We start from the raw sequence: 17,063 nt of genomic DNA on the forward strand, positions 1-17,063 counted from the left end.
GTGGTACTCGTTATGTTTTAAGGTCTGGTTACGTTTAGACTCTCAACTAGTACAAGACGGACTGTTTGTTTTCTGTCTTGAAAAGGGGAACAGGTATATCGAGGGATTTTAAGATTTTGTGTCTTTCTATTTTGAAAAAGAGAAGTTTGAATACCCTGATGGACTAACGACTGTTATCTGTTCTCTATTTGTCATTGTTAGCGACGCCAGGTTGGGTGCAGTGAAGGTACAAGTTAATGGTTTGTATCTGAAAACCCTCGCAAGGAGCACTGTCAAAATCAAACCAAGCAGCTCGGAAGAGAAGATAAAGTCATTATCATGTGCTGCTCAATCGTTACAGGAACTCCGACTTGATTGTTAACACAACAATAGACGAACGAAATGTTCATGTTCTTGTGTCCTCTTCACAATATGAGGGAGAGAGAGAGAGAGAGAGAGAGGGAGTCATCAACGTCACTTTGAGGATCCAACTTTCTTGTATCTTTCTATTCACAATTTGACAAAGAGAGGGAGGGAGAGAGGAAGGGAGGTAGAGAGACATAGTCATCAACGTCACTTTGAGGATCCAACTTTATTTTTTTCGGCGGGGTTTGTAAAATGCCAGCTGGTTGACTGGGGGCTCGCTAACGTTCTGCTGACAACAGAGGAGCACAAAGGAACTCCTGGCTGCTGTGTCATTAAACCGCAGCTTCACAGAGCCCATGCACGTCAACGCGTGACATGTCTTTCAATCGCAGTGATTACAGGCACAGGCCCACGTAGCAGCCACTCGCGTGTGAATAAACCTCACTTCACCACACACAAGCGCTTGGTTTGTGGAAAATAAACGGTTCAGATTGTTACTGTTTTCGCCCTTGTTCCCGTAATAACGGAGTCACTCGGGGCGGTAGATAACATTATTCATCCCCACCGTGCAGTAAGACGTTGGGGAGGAAATGAGACGCTCGCCTGCTCTTATGCATGTCAGTGGTGAGCCCTTATCCGCTCTTCATCCATGACTATTTTACAGGATCTGCACGCATGCAGCCAGGACTTTAGGGACACACGCATATGTAGCACTGACACCAACTCACTTTTAAACTCAGGCCTCTTGAGGCTTATGTATGTATGTATGTATGTATGTATGTATGTATGTATGTATGTATGTATGTATGTATGTATGTATGTATGTATGTATGTATGTATGTATGTATGTGTATGCATGCATGTATGTATGTGTGTACGTCAATTATGGCACCCTTTGCACTCCTGATCATCCCTGGAAGGAGTTTTTTCCTGCCATTTGGGGGGCTAGGTTCAGGGGCGCATGATATTTATACGACCTGTTAAGCCCTTTGAGACTGTACCATTGATTAAGAGCTATACAAATAAAATGCCATTGAATTTAAATCAATTTATTGAATTTAGTAGCTATACTGTCCTTAAACCATCTCCCTTGCACACTCCATAACTAACAGAACACGACTAATGTACATTTACCCATAACCAAAACTTCAAGAGGATTCATCAATTCCTTCCAATATTTTGTTGGATTTATTATCCAAAGACACGTATGATAGACAAACATTTAAAATAAATACAAATAATAAAAGTACCCGAGGATACTGAGAGTCAATCCGGATGATGCGCAATTGTTGGAGCTCAATATAGCCATCCTCAGAAACGTAGCTCTCCGAACTCACGATGAACAGTAACGGCAGTCTGACACCAAAAGGTGTCAGACTGCAACCGGCAACCCCATCTGAGTCTCTCCTCCGCGGATCCTTCCGCCCCGCCACTGTCCTTTGCGCGTCACCCCGCGAACGCCTCTCTCCGCGTTAGTTCGCGAAAAGTTTGTGAGCGTCTACTTCCCTCGACAACTCAGTTCAACAGGAATGTCCAAGAAAACGTTACCCCAACTTAATGAGTCCAAGCAAAACTAATTATTCACAGTACGTTGAACGAGGCAACTATTGACTTGAAAACCTTCATTAATCTATCAGTCCAGATCCAGTGCTCCAAAACATGCGACTATTCCCATGATGCCTTTCATCCGGAAAATATAAAAAACATCCATTTCGAAGCATGATTAACCTTAAACCCCAAGGTATAAATGTAATCCTTATTCCTGTTCAAAACGTACTGGATCAAACCCAGTACCTTTTGGCAGTCTCTGTGGCAGTCTACCTAAAAGCAAGAGGCCTCACCCCCACCCTGCTACCCCTACCTGCAGGTATTAAATACCTTGGGATAAAAGTGAGTCAAATACTTTATTAGAACTAATGATTAAACACTCAAAAGCACACTCTATGAGTGTGCTTTTGAGTGTTTAATCATTAGTTCGAATAAATTATTTGACAAAGCAGACTCATAGAGTGTGCTTAGTTGATGCAATTGTCAGAAAAATAGTACTATTCCAAATTTCCCAAATTTTGGATTACAAAGCAGCGTCTATGGTCAACAGGGCACTGTATATTCAAGACACACTGGGTACAGTATACACTGTGTACAGTACACACTGCATACAGCACACACTGTTTACAGTACAATGCATACAGTGCACTGTCCAGTCTGCTCCCCAGCTTGACCCCGGACCGTGTGAGCAGAGTGTTTTGAACACCGTGACACGAGCCAGATACCAAATGGGCCAGGAGGCCAACGACTACAGCGCTGTCAACTTAAGCATGACACACCCATCCTTCTGCTGCCTCCGGTCCCTGGGAGAGAGAGACAAATGTCTGCTTGACTTCCTCCTCCTCCTCCTCCTCCTCCTCCTCCTCCTCTTCGGCGGGCAGCGAGGCTGGCTTTATGATGTGCCCGGGCAAACGGTAAATCCCAACGTCAGAGCCGAAGCACGGCCGGTGATTTCTCCCGAGAAAGATTCCGGAGTTTGGCAAATAAATATTCTGTCATACTGCGAGTCAGCCGCAGCCACGGCATGTGCATGAGTGAATCAAATCAATGGAATTCATTAGAGGGGTCTGTCCGCTTGCAGAACAGACCTCCTCCGGTCCCTCCCCAAACCAAAGCCCCCCAACCCCGCAACAAACTCATTTCCGAAGACGAGACCTCCACCAAAGGGCTTAAAAGCGGCAAAGTCATGGGTGCAGTCATGGGTGCAATGGGAAGGAACACCAGAATAAAGTGACTTCTTTTTAACAAAGAAGCACACATTTATATTCTCTCCCGCGGAGAGATTCCTGGCTTTGAGAACCAAGCACCCAGCTCCTCCACCAGGTCCTCCACCCAGCTCCTCCACCCAGCACCGACGCAGACGATGAATAATGAAATCACCTGTCACTGCCTGTCTCGTTATATCAGCTTAGGGATCGGCCCCTCTCCTCCTCCTCCACCTCCACCTCCTCCCAACCCCTGCTTCTACGTGCTGCCCCTATGGTGCCAACTCCTCCCTCTCCTCCTCCTCCTCCTTCTCCTCCTCCACCCTCACCCAGCTGCCCCTACGGACTCCATGTCCTCCTCCTCCACCTCCTCCTCCTCCTCCACCCTCACCCAGCTGCCCCTATGGACTCCACCTCCTCCTCCTCGTCCCTCACCCAGCTGCCCCTCTGGACTCCACCTCCTCCACCCTCACCCAACTGCCCCTCTGGACTCCACCTCTCGCTGGGCCCCCCCCCCCCAGTAAAGGGGCTCTGGAAGGTACGGAGGGCGGTGCACCCTGGAGGTGCGGTTACTCAGCGCTGGAGTCAAATGGGGGGAGGGGGGGGGGGGGGGTCGAGGGTGTAGCGAGGACAGAAGAGACGGCCCCTCAGAACCCAGAGCCACATGGGGGCCGGCGGCTGGGTGGAGGAGGAGGCTGTGACCGTGACTTATTGGCCCGTGTGTACAGACGCTCATGTGTGCTGATGACTGTTATTACTGATTAATGAGTACTATTTGTTATGCTCCCCCCCCCCTTGTTTTGGGGATGAAAGCAATGACTATTAATTAATACAGTGTTTATTTGCCTGTGTGTGTGTATTTGTATGTGTGTGTGTGTGTGCGTGTGTGTGTGTGTGTGTGTGTGTGCGTTTATTTTTGTGTGTATATGTGCTTGTTTGAGTGGGTGTATGCATGTGTGTGTTGCTGCATGTGTTGATCTTTGCGTGTGTGTGTCTGTTTATATTTACGTTCTTGATTGGGTGTATGCATGCGTGCGGTGCAAACTGCGCGTGTGTGTGTGTGTGTGTGTGTGTGTGTGTGTGTGTGTGTGTGTGTGTGTGTGTGTCTGTTTAAGTATGTGCGTGTGTATGTGTGTTTCTGTGTGTGTGTCTTTCAGTATGTGTGTGCATGTCTGTGTGTCTATGTATATGTGCGTGTGTGTGCATGTGAATTCGTTTCTGGGTGTATGTGTGCATGTATGCGTAAGTATGTGTGTCAGTGTGAATTTCCGTATGTGTGTGGATGTTTCTGTGTGTGTGTGTGTGTGTGTGTGTGTGTGTGTGTGTGTGTGTGTGTGTGTCTATGTGTGTTTCAGTGTGTGTGTCCCTCACTTCCTTCTCCAGCCCCCCCCCCCATGTTGTCCGGTGCTATATGATCCAGGAGAGGGGGGCTGGCTGGAGCACTGCAGCCCATTAACTTCCCCCCCCCCCCCCCCCCCCCCTTTATTAACCCCACCCTGCACCAGCCGGCCGTGCCCCTCCCAGCCCCGCCAGGAAACCACCTGACCTGGTGGGGGCTGGGGGGGAAGGGAGGGGGAGGGGGGCGCTGGGGGGGGGGGGGGGGAGACTCCACGGAACTCACTCTCAGAGACGCCACATAAACACGCTTGAACGCACATACACTTGCGCACACACACACACACACACACACACACACACACACACACACTCGGCCGTGCACACATACACACACACACACGCACAAACAAAAAACACACACACACACTCGCACACACACACAAACAAACACTCGCACACATACACACACCCAAACACACCCACACACTCGCACGCACGCACACGCTCACACATACAAACACAGACACAAACATACATACAGAAACACACACATACACACACTGAAATACCACACAAACTTACACTCAGACAGACACACTCATACATACACACACACACACACGCACAGACCACTCTCTGTATTGCGTCTCCTCTTCCTCCTAAGTGTTTACTGTTTAATCCATAGGGTTTGACCTGCAAGGCATTACATCAGGGGGCTGCACACTCTGATTACCCTGACGGGGTGTGTTCATGTTGTCTTGTGTTGTGTGTGTTTCGTTGAGTTGTGTTTGTTTTATTCTGCTTGTTGTTTATGTTATTTATGCCATGCGCTTCATTTTGTTTTGTGATGTGTGTGTTCTTTAAATTGTATTCTATTATGTTGTTTATGTTGTTTATGTCGTGCGGTTCATTTTGTTTTGTGATGTGTGTGTTCTCTATATTGCGTTTGTATTGTATTTTATTGTGTTAATTATGTTGTTTATGTCATGCGGTTCTTTTTTTTTGTGTTGCGTGCGTTGTGTATATTGTGTTTGTATAGTTTTCTATTGTGTTGTTTATGTTATTTATGCCATGCGCTTCATTTTGTTTTGTGATGTGTGTGTTCTTTAAATTGTATTCTATTATGTTGTTTATGTTGTTTATGTCGTGCGGTTCATTTTGTTTTGTGATGTGTGTGTTCTCTATATTGCGTTTGTATTGTATTTTATTGTGTTAATTATGTTGTTTATGTCATGCGGTTCTTTTTTTTTGTGTTGCGTGCGTTGTGTATATTGTGTTTGTATAGTTTTCTATTGTGTTGTTTATGTTATTTATGCCATGCGCTTCATTTTGTTTTGTGATGTGTGTGTTCTTTATATTGTATTCTATTGTGTTGTTTATGTTGTTTATGTCGTGCGGTTCATTTTGTTTTGTGATGTGTGTGTTCTCTATATTGCGTTTGTATTGTATTTTATTGTGTTATTAATGTTGTTTATGTCATGCGGTTCATTTTTTTTGTGTTGCGTGCATTGTGTATATTGTGTTTGTATAGTTTTCTATTGTGTTGTTTATGTTGTTTATGTCATGCGGTATATCTTGTTTTGTGCTGTGTGCGTTCTTTATATTGTGTTTGTATTGTATTGTGTTGTTTATGTTGTTTATGTTGTTCGGTTCCTTTTGTGTCATGTTGTGTGCGTTCTTTATATTGTGTTTGCATTGTATTGCGTTGTTTATGTTGTTTATGCCGTGCTGTTCACTTTGTCTTGTGTTGTGTGCATTTTTTATATTGTGCTTGTATTGTTTTGTGTTGTTTATGTTGTGTGGTTCATTTTGTATCATGTTGTGTGTGTTCTTTATATTGTGTTGTTAATGTTTTTCATGTCGTGCGGTCCATTCGGTTTAGTATCGTGTGTGTATTTTATAGTGATTTGTAGTTAAAGTTGTGTGTGTGTGTGTGTGTGTGTGTGTGTGTGTGTGTGTGTGTGTGTGTGTGTGTGTGTGTGTGTGTGTGTGTGTGTGTGTGTGTGTGTGTGTGTGTGTGTGAGGGACAGCCCCCAGCTGTCCCTCACGATGTGCTGGATTGATCGGTGGGGTTTCAGGAATATGAGGGGGCTTCGATCGGTCCTGATGGACGGCCAGCTGTCAGAGAGACCCCCCCCCCACACACACACACACACACACACAGCTTTCATTAACCACAGACAGGCCCACCTTCAGGTGTGTGTTGGACAGACTGACAGCGCCCCGATAGAGTTATATATAGTATATGGATTAGAATAGTTATATAGAGTTAGTTATACTATTACTACTACTGTATACACTAGTGATAGAGTATGGTTATGGAGTAGCGTGTCACCATGTTGTATACTATATGTATACCGTTTACATAGATAGAGTATAGTTATAGAGTAGGGTGTCACCATGTTGTATACTATATGTATACCGTTTACATAGATAGAGTATAGTTATAGAGTAGGGTGTCACCATGTTGTATACTATATGTATACCGTTTACAGTGATAGAGTATAGTTATAGAGTAGGGTGTCACCATGTTGTATACTATATGTATACCGTTTACAGTGATAAAGTATAGTATAGTATGTCTACAGTATACAGTGATAGAGTTCAGCTATAGGTACCCTAACTAAAATCACGGTAAAGTCTGCTCACACGCACAGATCCCCAGAACTCACTCGGCCCACTGAGTGACCCGAGAGATTGACGTCACGTCCCTGACGGATTAATCTGATCCCAGATCAGCACAAACAGACACGCAAGCAATTCCTGAGTGACCTCGACGCAAAGCAAAAGAACGGCACAACAGATAACCTCAAAGATGACACAAAATGGATGTATAGATGTTGATTGTGACAGAGGGGGACGGAGGACGGAGGACGGATCCAATCAGAGAGGTGCCAGACCCAATGGGGGGGGACCCGGATCATATCTCAGCAGAACCCGCTGTAGAGAAGAGGTGTAGAATAGGGCGAGAGTAGAGAGTGGCTCAGAAGGTAGAGCGGGTTGGCTGGTAACCGGAAGGTTGCTGGTTCAATCCCCCGGCTCCTCCGAGTGTCGAGTTGTCCTTGAGCAAGGCACCTCACCCTGACTGCTCCCGACGAGCTGGCTGTTGCCTTGCATGGTTGACTCCACCGTCGGTGTGTAAATGTGTGCATGAATGGCTGAATGCTTTGAGTGGCTTTGAGTGGCCACTGCTTAGAAAAGCGTTGTATAAATGCAGGTCATTTACAATTTATTTACATTCAGCCTTTAAGAGGACGTATCCTCACCGAGCACAGAGCAGCCGTTAAGGGGTGGATCCGGTGTTTACCGAGTGGTTCTGCTTACAGCTAACAGCTACAGCAGACATATCCCGTTCCAACGTGCTTTCTGAACCCAACGGCACCAGTACAGCGCAGCAAAGAGGCTCTCAGACTCCTGGGCTACCTGGAGGAGCCCACAGAGTATCTACAATGAAGTGTCTCAGTGTCTGTCTGATCACGTTTCTGATTGTACCGATGTGTGTTTGTTCGCGTTCGAGTTTGTGTAGTCACTAAATAAGAAATAGTGTTCTGTCTGTTTTAGTGCGTTGCGGTGACCGCGACTGGACACCTGCCCGATCGCAGTGACTACAACTGAATGCCTGGACTCTCCTCACGGTTAAACGATTTAAAATGTTTTGCCTGTATGTACAACCCGGTATCACGCGATTTCGTGCTCATGCGCACAAACGTTATTAATCTATTGAATCGTGTCCCAGATTACGATTGTCCGACTTTTTTAGTGCTACACAGAACGAAATGTAAACCAATGCATTCTGAATGTGAGCGTTCGCCGACAATTGACGTGCTCCACAAAACGAAGCGAGAGAGAGAAAGAGGGAAAGGGAGGGACAGAGAGAGAGAGCGAGAGAGAGAGAAGCTTCAGAAGGGGTGAGCGCAGATAGTACAGTGCACCCTCTAGTTATATATCTGTATATATTATTATCTAGTTATATACATGTCAACATTTCTGATTTGTAAGCAGACCTCCTCAAAAACGACGTCAATTGTCGGAGACGATCCCATTCAGAATGCATTGGTTTACATTTCGTTCTGTGCAGCACTAAAAAAGTCGGACAATCGTGATCTGGGACACTATGCGCACAGATTAACGTTTGTGCGCATGAGCACGAAATCGCGTGATACCGGGTTGGTATGTATGTATGTCAATAATGGCACCCATTGCACTCCTTAACATCCCTCGTGGGGGGATCCTCCACTCTGCATCTCTTCTCCAGATTTTCTTCCTTGCTAATTAAGGGAGGTTTTTTTTCAAATATATGGCCTGTAAAGACTGCCTTTTGAGACTGTACTTGTGATTAAGGGCTATACAAATAAAACTGAAAGGAACGGAACGGAACTGAACTGAACTGAACTGAACTGAACTGAACTGAACTGAATTGAACTGAATTGAACTGAATGCAGGGGTTTGTGAGGTGGCACTATTCAGGTTGTTCTTGTTTCTCCAACATTCAACTTACTTCCAAATGGAGCTAGCGTTAGCCACGCTAACCTGGGGCTGTTTGCCAGCTAGATAGTCGAGGGAGTCGCAGACGCGGCTAGCAAGGGAGCATATGCAAAACCGTGCACACATATACGTGGGACTCGTCTCGGAGAGAGGAGGGCAAGTGGAGGGGAGAGCAGAACAAATGAAATATGCAGGGACTCCCCTACGCGTGCTTTGATGACGAGGAGGGTATCTGTGCTAATGATGAGGGTGGCTAGGCTACGCGGCGCAGGCCTGATCAAAAGGCAGCAGCAGGAGATGCTCATTAATGTGTTCCATATTCACGGTGTTTGTCTTAGCGCGCATGAACGGCGATCGCATTGGGCACACAGAAGAGCGGTGTGAAGAGAGCGGGGCGCTGGGAGAGCGCGAACCGGAGGTCTATGTGGTCGACAAGACAGGCTTCATCTCCGGGTGCGGGCGCTGGACTGTGTTCATGTTCGCCTTGGTCTCAGGGTAGCGTCTATAGCTATAGATCTATGCACCTAAAGAGGCTAGGTCAGTTGGCGTGTATCCATAGATCTATATATATTTTTTATATATATATATAGGGGTACGTTAATAGGTGTACATCAATATCTATTGTATTTTATCTAGAGGTCCGTATATATACGACCTACCTCTATAGCTCTGTATCTATAGAATCTGAGGCATAAGGTTAAAGAGTGAGGTTACACAGGGACAGAGTGAGGTTATGCAGTGACAGAGTGAGGTCATACAGTGAAAGAGTGACTGATTAAGGTTAAAGAGTGAGGCTACAGAATGAGGTTATACAGTGAGAGAGTAAGTGACAGAGTGAGGTTAAAGAGTGAGGTTATACAGTGAGAGAGTGAGGTCAAAGAGTGAGGTTATACAGTGACAGTGAGGTCATACAGTGAAAGAGTGACTGATTAAGGTTAAAGAGTGAGGCTACAGATTGCGGTTATACAGTGAGAGAGTAAGTGACAGAGTGAGGTTAAAGAGTGACAGAGGGAGGTTATACAGGGAGAGAGTGAGGTCAAAGAGTGAGGTTATACAGTGACAGAGTGAGGTCATACAGTGAAAGAGTGACTGATTAAGGTTAAAGAGTGAGGCTACAGAGTGAGGTTATACAGTGAGAGAGTAAGTGACAGAGTGAGGTTAAAGAGTGACAGAGGGAGGTTATACAGGGAGAGAGTGAGGTCAAAGAGTGAGGTTATACAGTGACAGTGCACTGGAAAAAGTCTTTCATTGAACCAATTAAAAAAATGTAGGGTAATGGTTCACATCTATATTACATAACTTGAGCCAATGACAAATATATAGCTTGCCTCAAACAATATTTCCTATGTTCATAAAAACAAAATAATACAACTTGGCACCAAGTATAATTCTATTCTTTGAATGAAGTTAATACATTTAAATCGTATGTTAAATCCTAAACAAAAAAATATTGATTCACTCCAACAATTGTTTCTCATTTAAGAAATATCTATCAGAAATAATTTGTTTTATCCAATCAAAAAGATTACAATTTAATCAAACAATTGTTTCTCATTGAAACATAACATATTTTTGTATACATCATCATCATCATATTTTCCCGCTCGGCGCTCGCCGCTTCATGGCCTTGGGGCGCTTCTGCTGGAGAGTTGGAAGTCTCTGTTCCAGCATCAGCAGGATGTCTGGATTCGACATCACATCGCGACATCAGTCAGGGTTAGGTGCTTTGTCAAAGACACCTCGATACTCTGCTTGGTGAAGCCGGGGATCGAACCAACCTTCAGGTTACCAGCCAACCCGCTCTACCACCTGAGCTACTGCCGCCACACAATATACAATATATATTAACAATCTAAATGGCAGAGTTAGGCCTACTCCAGACCTCCCTCCAGACACAGAGACTGTCCTAGCTCACAGAACCAGTGAGTCATCGTCACTCTGGTCAAGGCTCTCTACTGCAGGTTCAGCTGTAGGTGCTACCTTGAATGAATAAGCAGCTGATGTTCCAAAAAGCTTCAAAACATGATCAGGCAGCTGGTGCTCAAAGCAAGCATCACCTGGCAGCTTTAATCCACTCTGCTTTAATCCATATCGGATGTATAGGATGGAGTTTAAGGTGCAAGGACATCCGGTTCCTGAGTTTGCTTTTTACCACGAGGACTGAGCTGCCTGTAAGTGCGTTGAGACGGGGGAGGGGCCGCGCAGGCACCCGGTGCTCGTTGTGAAGATGTAATAGCGATAGTGCTTTCACCTCAAAAAGTCGCCAAAAGTCACCAATAGCAGCTGAAAAAGAAGCTAGATTTGTCGCTTGTCGCTGTTTTGAAAAAAAGTCGCCAAAGGGGTCTGAAAAGTAGCTAAATATAGCGACAAAATCGCTAAGTTGGCAACACTGCGGTTTGGTCCAGTAGTCGTAAGCGTCTTTGTATTTAATGCGCATGCGCAGGCTTGTACGTAAGCTTGAAATTGTACATTTGTCTGAACAAATATTTCTAAATTGAGCTCCTAATCAAATATAACAGTGTTTTAGGAAGAAAACAAAAAAAAAAATATTTGGATTGAATGACAAAATTATTAATCAGTTCCTTAAAATTTTACGTTTTTGTCAAAATGGATATTTCTTAATTGAGCTCATAATTAAAAATATCTATATTTCACAGTATTTTGAAATAAAAAAAAGTTATTTTAAAAATAAAACAAAAAATGTTCATTTGAATTGAATTACAAAATAATAATCAGATGAAGTACGGCTTAAAACCCTTTTTCCAGTGTGCTGAAAAGGTTACAGAGTGCATCAGTGCATTGTGATTGCACATCGTTGTCAGAAACACGACGCGTTTTCTGTACAGAAACGTTCGGTGTGAGTCTCTCACGGGCACTGCAGGCCTAAACACTCACGGACAGCAGTCCAAAAAATGAAGAGCCTCTTGTGTTTTACATCTATTGTAACCAAGGTAACGGCGAGCCGACTGGTAACTGTGCTCAACCCATTTGCCATCCACGGTCTACATGAGAGGGCACAATGGGAGACAGGGCAGCACTAATCGAGAAGCAAGGTAAGCAATGTAAAATATCTATCAAACGGCCGGTGATAGGAAACAAACAAACAACGGGATCCGCCGCTGTGCAAAGAGAACTGATGAGGATAAAGGATAACGTGGGCTGTAAAAACACTCAAAAGAGCAATACCTGCTCTGTTCGCCACAGAGTATAGAAGTCTCATAAGTCTCCTTAAAATGGAGGACGGCTTCACCCGGGTCCTCCGCCATGTTGTCCCTGAGTTTAATTCTTCATTTGAAAATATCATATTATACATTATATTATTTATTATCTTTCGCAGCGAGCCGGCACTGCGGATGAATGATTCAAATAAACCATGTTGGGGGTTGTTATGTTAGTGATGGAGAAGACGGGGTCACGCTGTTAAATAAATAAATGCGGTCCTGCAACGCTGGGCTTACATGTAGAGAAACACATTAAAGACTGCGGTGGTCTTGAACCCATGGTCGCGGCAGGTCCTAAAGCTCTGAGGACCCCTGAGTCTCAGACCCCCCCCCCCCCCCCTCGGAGAGGAGAGTGTTCTCAAGGAAGCCGTTTGATTTCCAATACCGAATCAATTACCCCGCCCACAAGGGGGGTGGGCTGCGATGCTATAGCGGCGCTACGAGTTCTACGGCTTCTCTGCAGAATAATGTACGGTTACAATTTTTTAATTGCTTCTGGAGACTAAAGGGATGCATTTAAATGGCCGTCGTCGGACGCGGAGCGACGCACGGCATATTAACTACGACGTCGACGTCGGAATCGTGGCGTCAAACTTTCTTTGAAGACCGTTAAGTTCCACACACTTTGTCAGACGCGTAATTAGTCCGCAATTAAACTAATACAGATCATTGCCCTGGCGCCATTCATCAACCGGCACGATGCCTAACACTAATCGCCAAAATTAATTAACGATTCTACGCATGGATGGGTCAACTTAACGATGGGGTCATCAGCTCATCTGGGTTTATTTTCTTCCTTTTTCCACGTGTGCGGGTAAACCAGCTGGAACCGGTCTGAAGACGTCGCGGCTACTGCGTATAATTTGCCATGAAACACATCTCGACGCATCACATGAAAGTGTCTGAGACAGTCTATTTATGCACGTAATTTCCAGCGCAGATGTTATTCTACACCCTGCCAAGTAGCTGCGCGGCAATCACATTGTCTCCAATGTTTGAAGGATCTATTATGTTTGTATCAGGCGGATGCACGGGACACTTATTAAACAATTCCACCCAACATCTGAACATCCGTGCACCGTTTTGTATAGTCTTGAATACGCCGACTGCAGATGTGTGAGGGAGAAAATGTAGGTCAACCCGCTGTGATCGGGGGCCGTTGATATATATCTCACCCCTGCCGTGTCTCAGCTGAAACAAAAGGAACACTGCAAGATTACGTCTGCCAGGATTCACTGTCGATTCTCTCTCCCGTGAGTGACCCACAGCCATCCCTGGGTCTATAACGTTCACCCTTCCTGGCTGGTTCTCATTGGAGTTACTCCGAAACCGATACCAGTATTTAAAATTCCTCCCATACTGCCAAAAATGCAATAGGGTATTGGCGGGTATGCAAGTCTATGCGCCAATAACATCACATGACTATCTAATTTACTACACAGGCAAAGCACTATTGCAGCACTATAACCTCTTTCTTTATTTTTTGAAGATGCTACTTTTGATAGTGTACTTTGATTGTACCAGCCCCAACCAAATCTGAAAAAATCATGCGCTGATAGAAGCCTGAATGTCAATGTAAATGCACAGCGCCCCAGCCCCTAAACCACGATGGCCTAGAAACAGAGGAATCAAACCCGGCGAATATATGAATAAACCTCGAGCCCTTGGAAGCATTATCCTGTAAGAAGCAATACTTCTCCTCTCACTGCCTAGCAACCGACTCACCAAGAGCAACATCCAGCCCTGGGATTGCTTTATGAAAGTGCCCATTGTGTGGGCACTCTGTCTGTACCAAGCGAGTATTACTTCTCACAGGCTTTAAATACCCCTGCCCGCTTTTTGTACTTGCGTCATTACATTAATAATTCAGGCACATGCACAGGGGAATCGATCAAATAATTCACAGCACACTGGTATTCAATATCCAAGAAGGACGGACCCCAGAACCACCAGATATAGACGTCTCTTTCTTCTGGGAATGACCTTCTTACTGGAATTCCGGACAAAAACATGCATTCCCGCATTCCCGCTAAGCAAACCAACCAATGCCACACAACCAAACCACAAGCGTCGTAAAGCAACAGATAGCCTAAAGGAAGTCAGGGAAAGGCCAAAATTAAGATAGCTACGTTAAGCCAGTTCATATCTGTCATGAAGCAGATAGGTTAAGCTAGTGGATAGCCTATGTTAATCTTGCATATGGCCGTGTGGCTAAGCTAGCATGTAGCCTTCATTAAGATAGAGCTGTGTTGCTAGGGGCTAGCTGCAGAAGATAGCCAAGATTCAAAAATACAGCGGTGATGATAGAAGATAGCTGCGTTACTACGATAAAGCTTTGTTGCTGGAAGGTAGCGACAATGCAAAGAAATATTATAATACAAGATTCTCAAAGAAAGCGGTGATGCCAAGAAATAGCCGCGCGCTACACCGCCGTCGCCGTCGTCGCCGCCGTCGCGGGGGGTCTTACCTTGAACAGCCGCAGGATGTTGGCCACCATGATGGACACGGAGCTGGACGACGCCCCGATCACGCCCACCACACGCTCCGGCTTGGTGACGATGGGCGCGCCGCCGCCCAGGCACTTGACGTCCGTGCCGTCCTTCTCGATCAGCGCCTGGACGAAGGTGAGCGACTGCTCCAGGGCGTGGGTGTCCCGCGAGCAGGTGTCCAGGATGCGCGCGCCCAGCGTGATGTTGGGCAGCAGCCGCGGGTCGTTGTTGATGCGGTCGATGGCGAACAGCATGGCCTCCAGCCGGTGGATGCCCTTCTCCTTCTTCAGCTCTCCGCAGGCCTTGCCGTCGTGGCCCCGCGAGTGCACCGGGAACAGGCCCCCCAGGGAGATGTCCCCGTCGATGCGGATGGAGTTGAGGTGGGTGTGGCCGGGGCCCTTGGGCTTGGGGGCCTGCGACAGTGCGGTGGGGGCGCTGTTGAGCAGGAGCAGAGCTAGTAGAGTCAGAGTCAGGGTCAGGCTCCGGGCACTGGGCCCCCTGGCTGTGCCCCCCTGGGGGAGGGACATCGTCGCGGCCCACGGGTACATCTTCTGGCCCTCCCTGTGCCACAGCGGGCGCGGGGCAGCGACAACGAGCGGCCTTATTGGACGAGGGCCGTTGGGCTGGTGGGAGCGACTCTTGAAGGAGCTGGCATGGGGACACTCGTCTGTCGTATCCCCGCCTCTCGCTTCCAGTTCAATTAAAACGGGAGGGCAGCTGGGCTGGGGGTACACATCCACTGGAGCACCTCTCTCTCTCCCTTTCTCTCTCTCTATCTCTCTCTCTCTCTCTCTCTCTTTCTCTCTCTCTCCCTCCCGCCGTTGCCGTGGTGACGCGGGTGCGAGGTTGCCGGTGCGAATCCTCCGGTAGCGCCTGCTGTTGTTCACCGAGCGGGCCCGCAGCGTTCCGGCGCTCGGGGGCGACGTGGAAGAACAAAGGTGAACTAGAAAGCTCTCACTCTCTCTCCCTCTCCCGTCGCCCTCCCTCCCTCTCTCTCTCTCTCTCTCTCTCCCCCCCCCCCCCCACACCTCAATCAGTGGTGTTTAATCTACCCCCGGCTCCCCTGGGTGGGGCGGTGCAGCTCCGGGCCTGCAGGGGTGACTAAGGTCCGTAGGCACTCAACCCGGGTACCTGGGAGAGACAGAGAGGAGAAGAAAGAGAGAGAGAGGGGGGGAGAGAGAGAGAGAGAGGGGGAGAGGGTGAGCAGCAGAACAAGGCGCAGGGAGAACAGATGGAGCTGTGTATCGGATGGGAGACTTTCAATATGCTTCTTCTTAACCTTCCCTTCTTTGTGTGTCTGTGTGAAATAGGACTCCCACACTCATCGCTTTCACTTCTGCCCTCCCGCCCTCACCGCCACCTCTCTCCCTACCCCCCCCCCCCCCCCCCCCCCCCCCTCTACATCTTCCATCTTGAATTGAAAAAGGTTGCCTCGGTCTGTCAAGGTCTGCGGGCTATTGTACCGAGAGAAGCGTCTCTTCCTTGGATGAATCAGCAGGCTTGTCAGCTGACAGTCCGCTCTCACATTCGCATCATTTGGTCTATTTGCTCTCTTTTTCCCTTCTTAGGATACGTGTGAATGCATCGCTCCAGCACACTTTAATATCCCGATGAAGCAAATAAATTGTAATCCACGTTAAGTTTATGGAGTTACGATACAGAGTATATCGTTGGAATGAAAATGAAAAAGGCGTACTGCAAACAGGTCAAGTCCTGGAAGTAATACCACGAAAATAAACATGGGTTGTGTTGCTTTGAGGAACTCCGAGGTGAAAGACACGACTTGTCTCCGAGCTAATTGCTATTGATCAAAATAAGTGGTAGCGTTTAAGATTTTTCCCATCGACCGCGACTTGTCTCGCTATCGCCGTCGTCCGTATAACCAATTATGTTTCACCTCTCTGTGCATTCCTCCAAGATGGATACACCATACAGGGGGGGGGGGGGGGGTACCAGCCACCACCCTGCCCTTCCCCTCGCGCTGTAATGGACTCTGAAGGAACAATCTTCCAGCAGCACACTGCCACACAGCACAGAGCACCGAGGCGTTTGGCAGCGGAGCCCCCAGCCTGGATACACCGGAGAGCTGGGGCTTAGATACATTGAGCCCCTATTGGAAGTGACAAGGTCCTTGGGGTAGAGCCGACTATCTACTCGCTGGGGGGGGGGGGGGGGGGGGGGGGGAGTAGTCACTTTCATCCAGTTGATTCACTTGCAGGTTCTGCTTTAACCACCGCGGCGCACATGACAAACGGTCAGGGGCGGAGGGCGGCGGGATTTGACGCTGAACAACAATAGCGGAACAATCGTTTTCAGCGTCTACCCTACGGCTTCTGCGACCGGATAGAGATCGGAGAAGCCTGCTCTCTCTCGGCTACATACGGGGCGGCGGGACCAGTCGCTGACCAATAGCGGAAGGATTGTTTAAGCGG

General features: G+C 47.1%; 1 protein-coding gene across 1 annotated transcript in view; it reads right to left on the reverse strand.

Annotated features, from left to right (window-relative positions):
• The window catches only part of LOC115557596 (metabotropic glutamate receptor 4-like), a 152,566-nt gene extending 136,925 nt beyond the window's left edge, over window positions 1-15,641 (reverse strand). The window contains 1 exon segment of the mRNA XM_030375522.1: window positions 14,610-15,641. Coding sequence (XP_030231382.1) covers window positions 14,610-15,179 — 570 coding nt within the window. The 5' untranslated portion in view covers window positions 15,180-15,641.
• Between the last annotated feature and the right edge of the window lie 1,422 nt (window positions 15,642-17,063).

This window comes from Gadus morhua, chromosome 13 (genome assembly GCF_902167405.1).
Source record: "Gadus morhua chromosome 13, gadMor3.0, whole genome shotgun sequence".
NCBI classification, from domain to species: Eukaryota; Metazoa; Chordata; class Actinopteri; order Gadiformes; family Gadidae; genus Gadus; species Gadus morhua.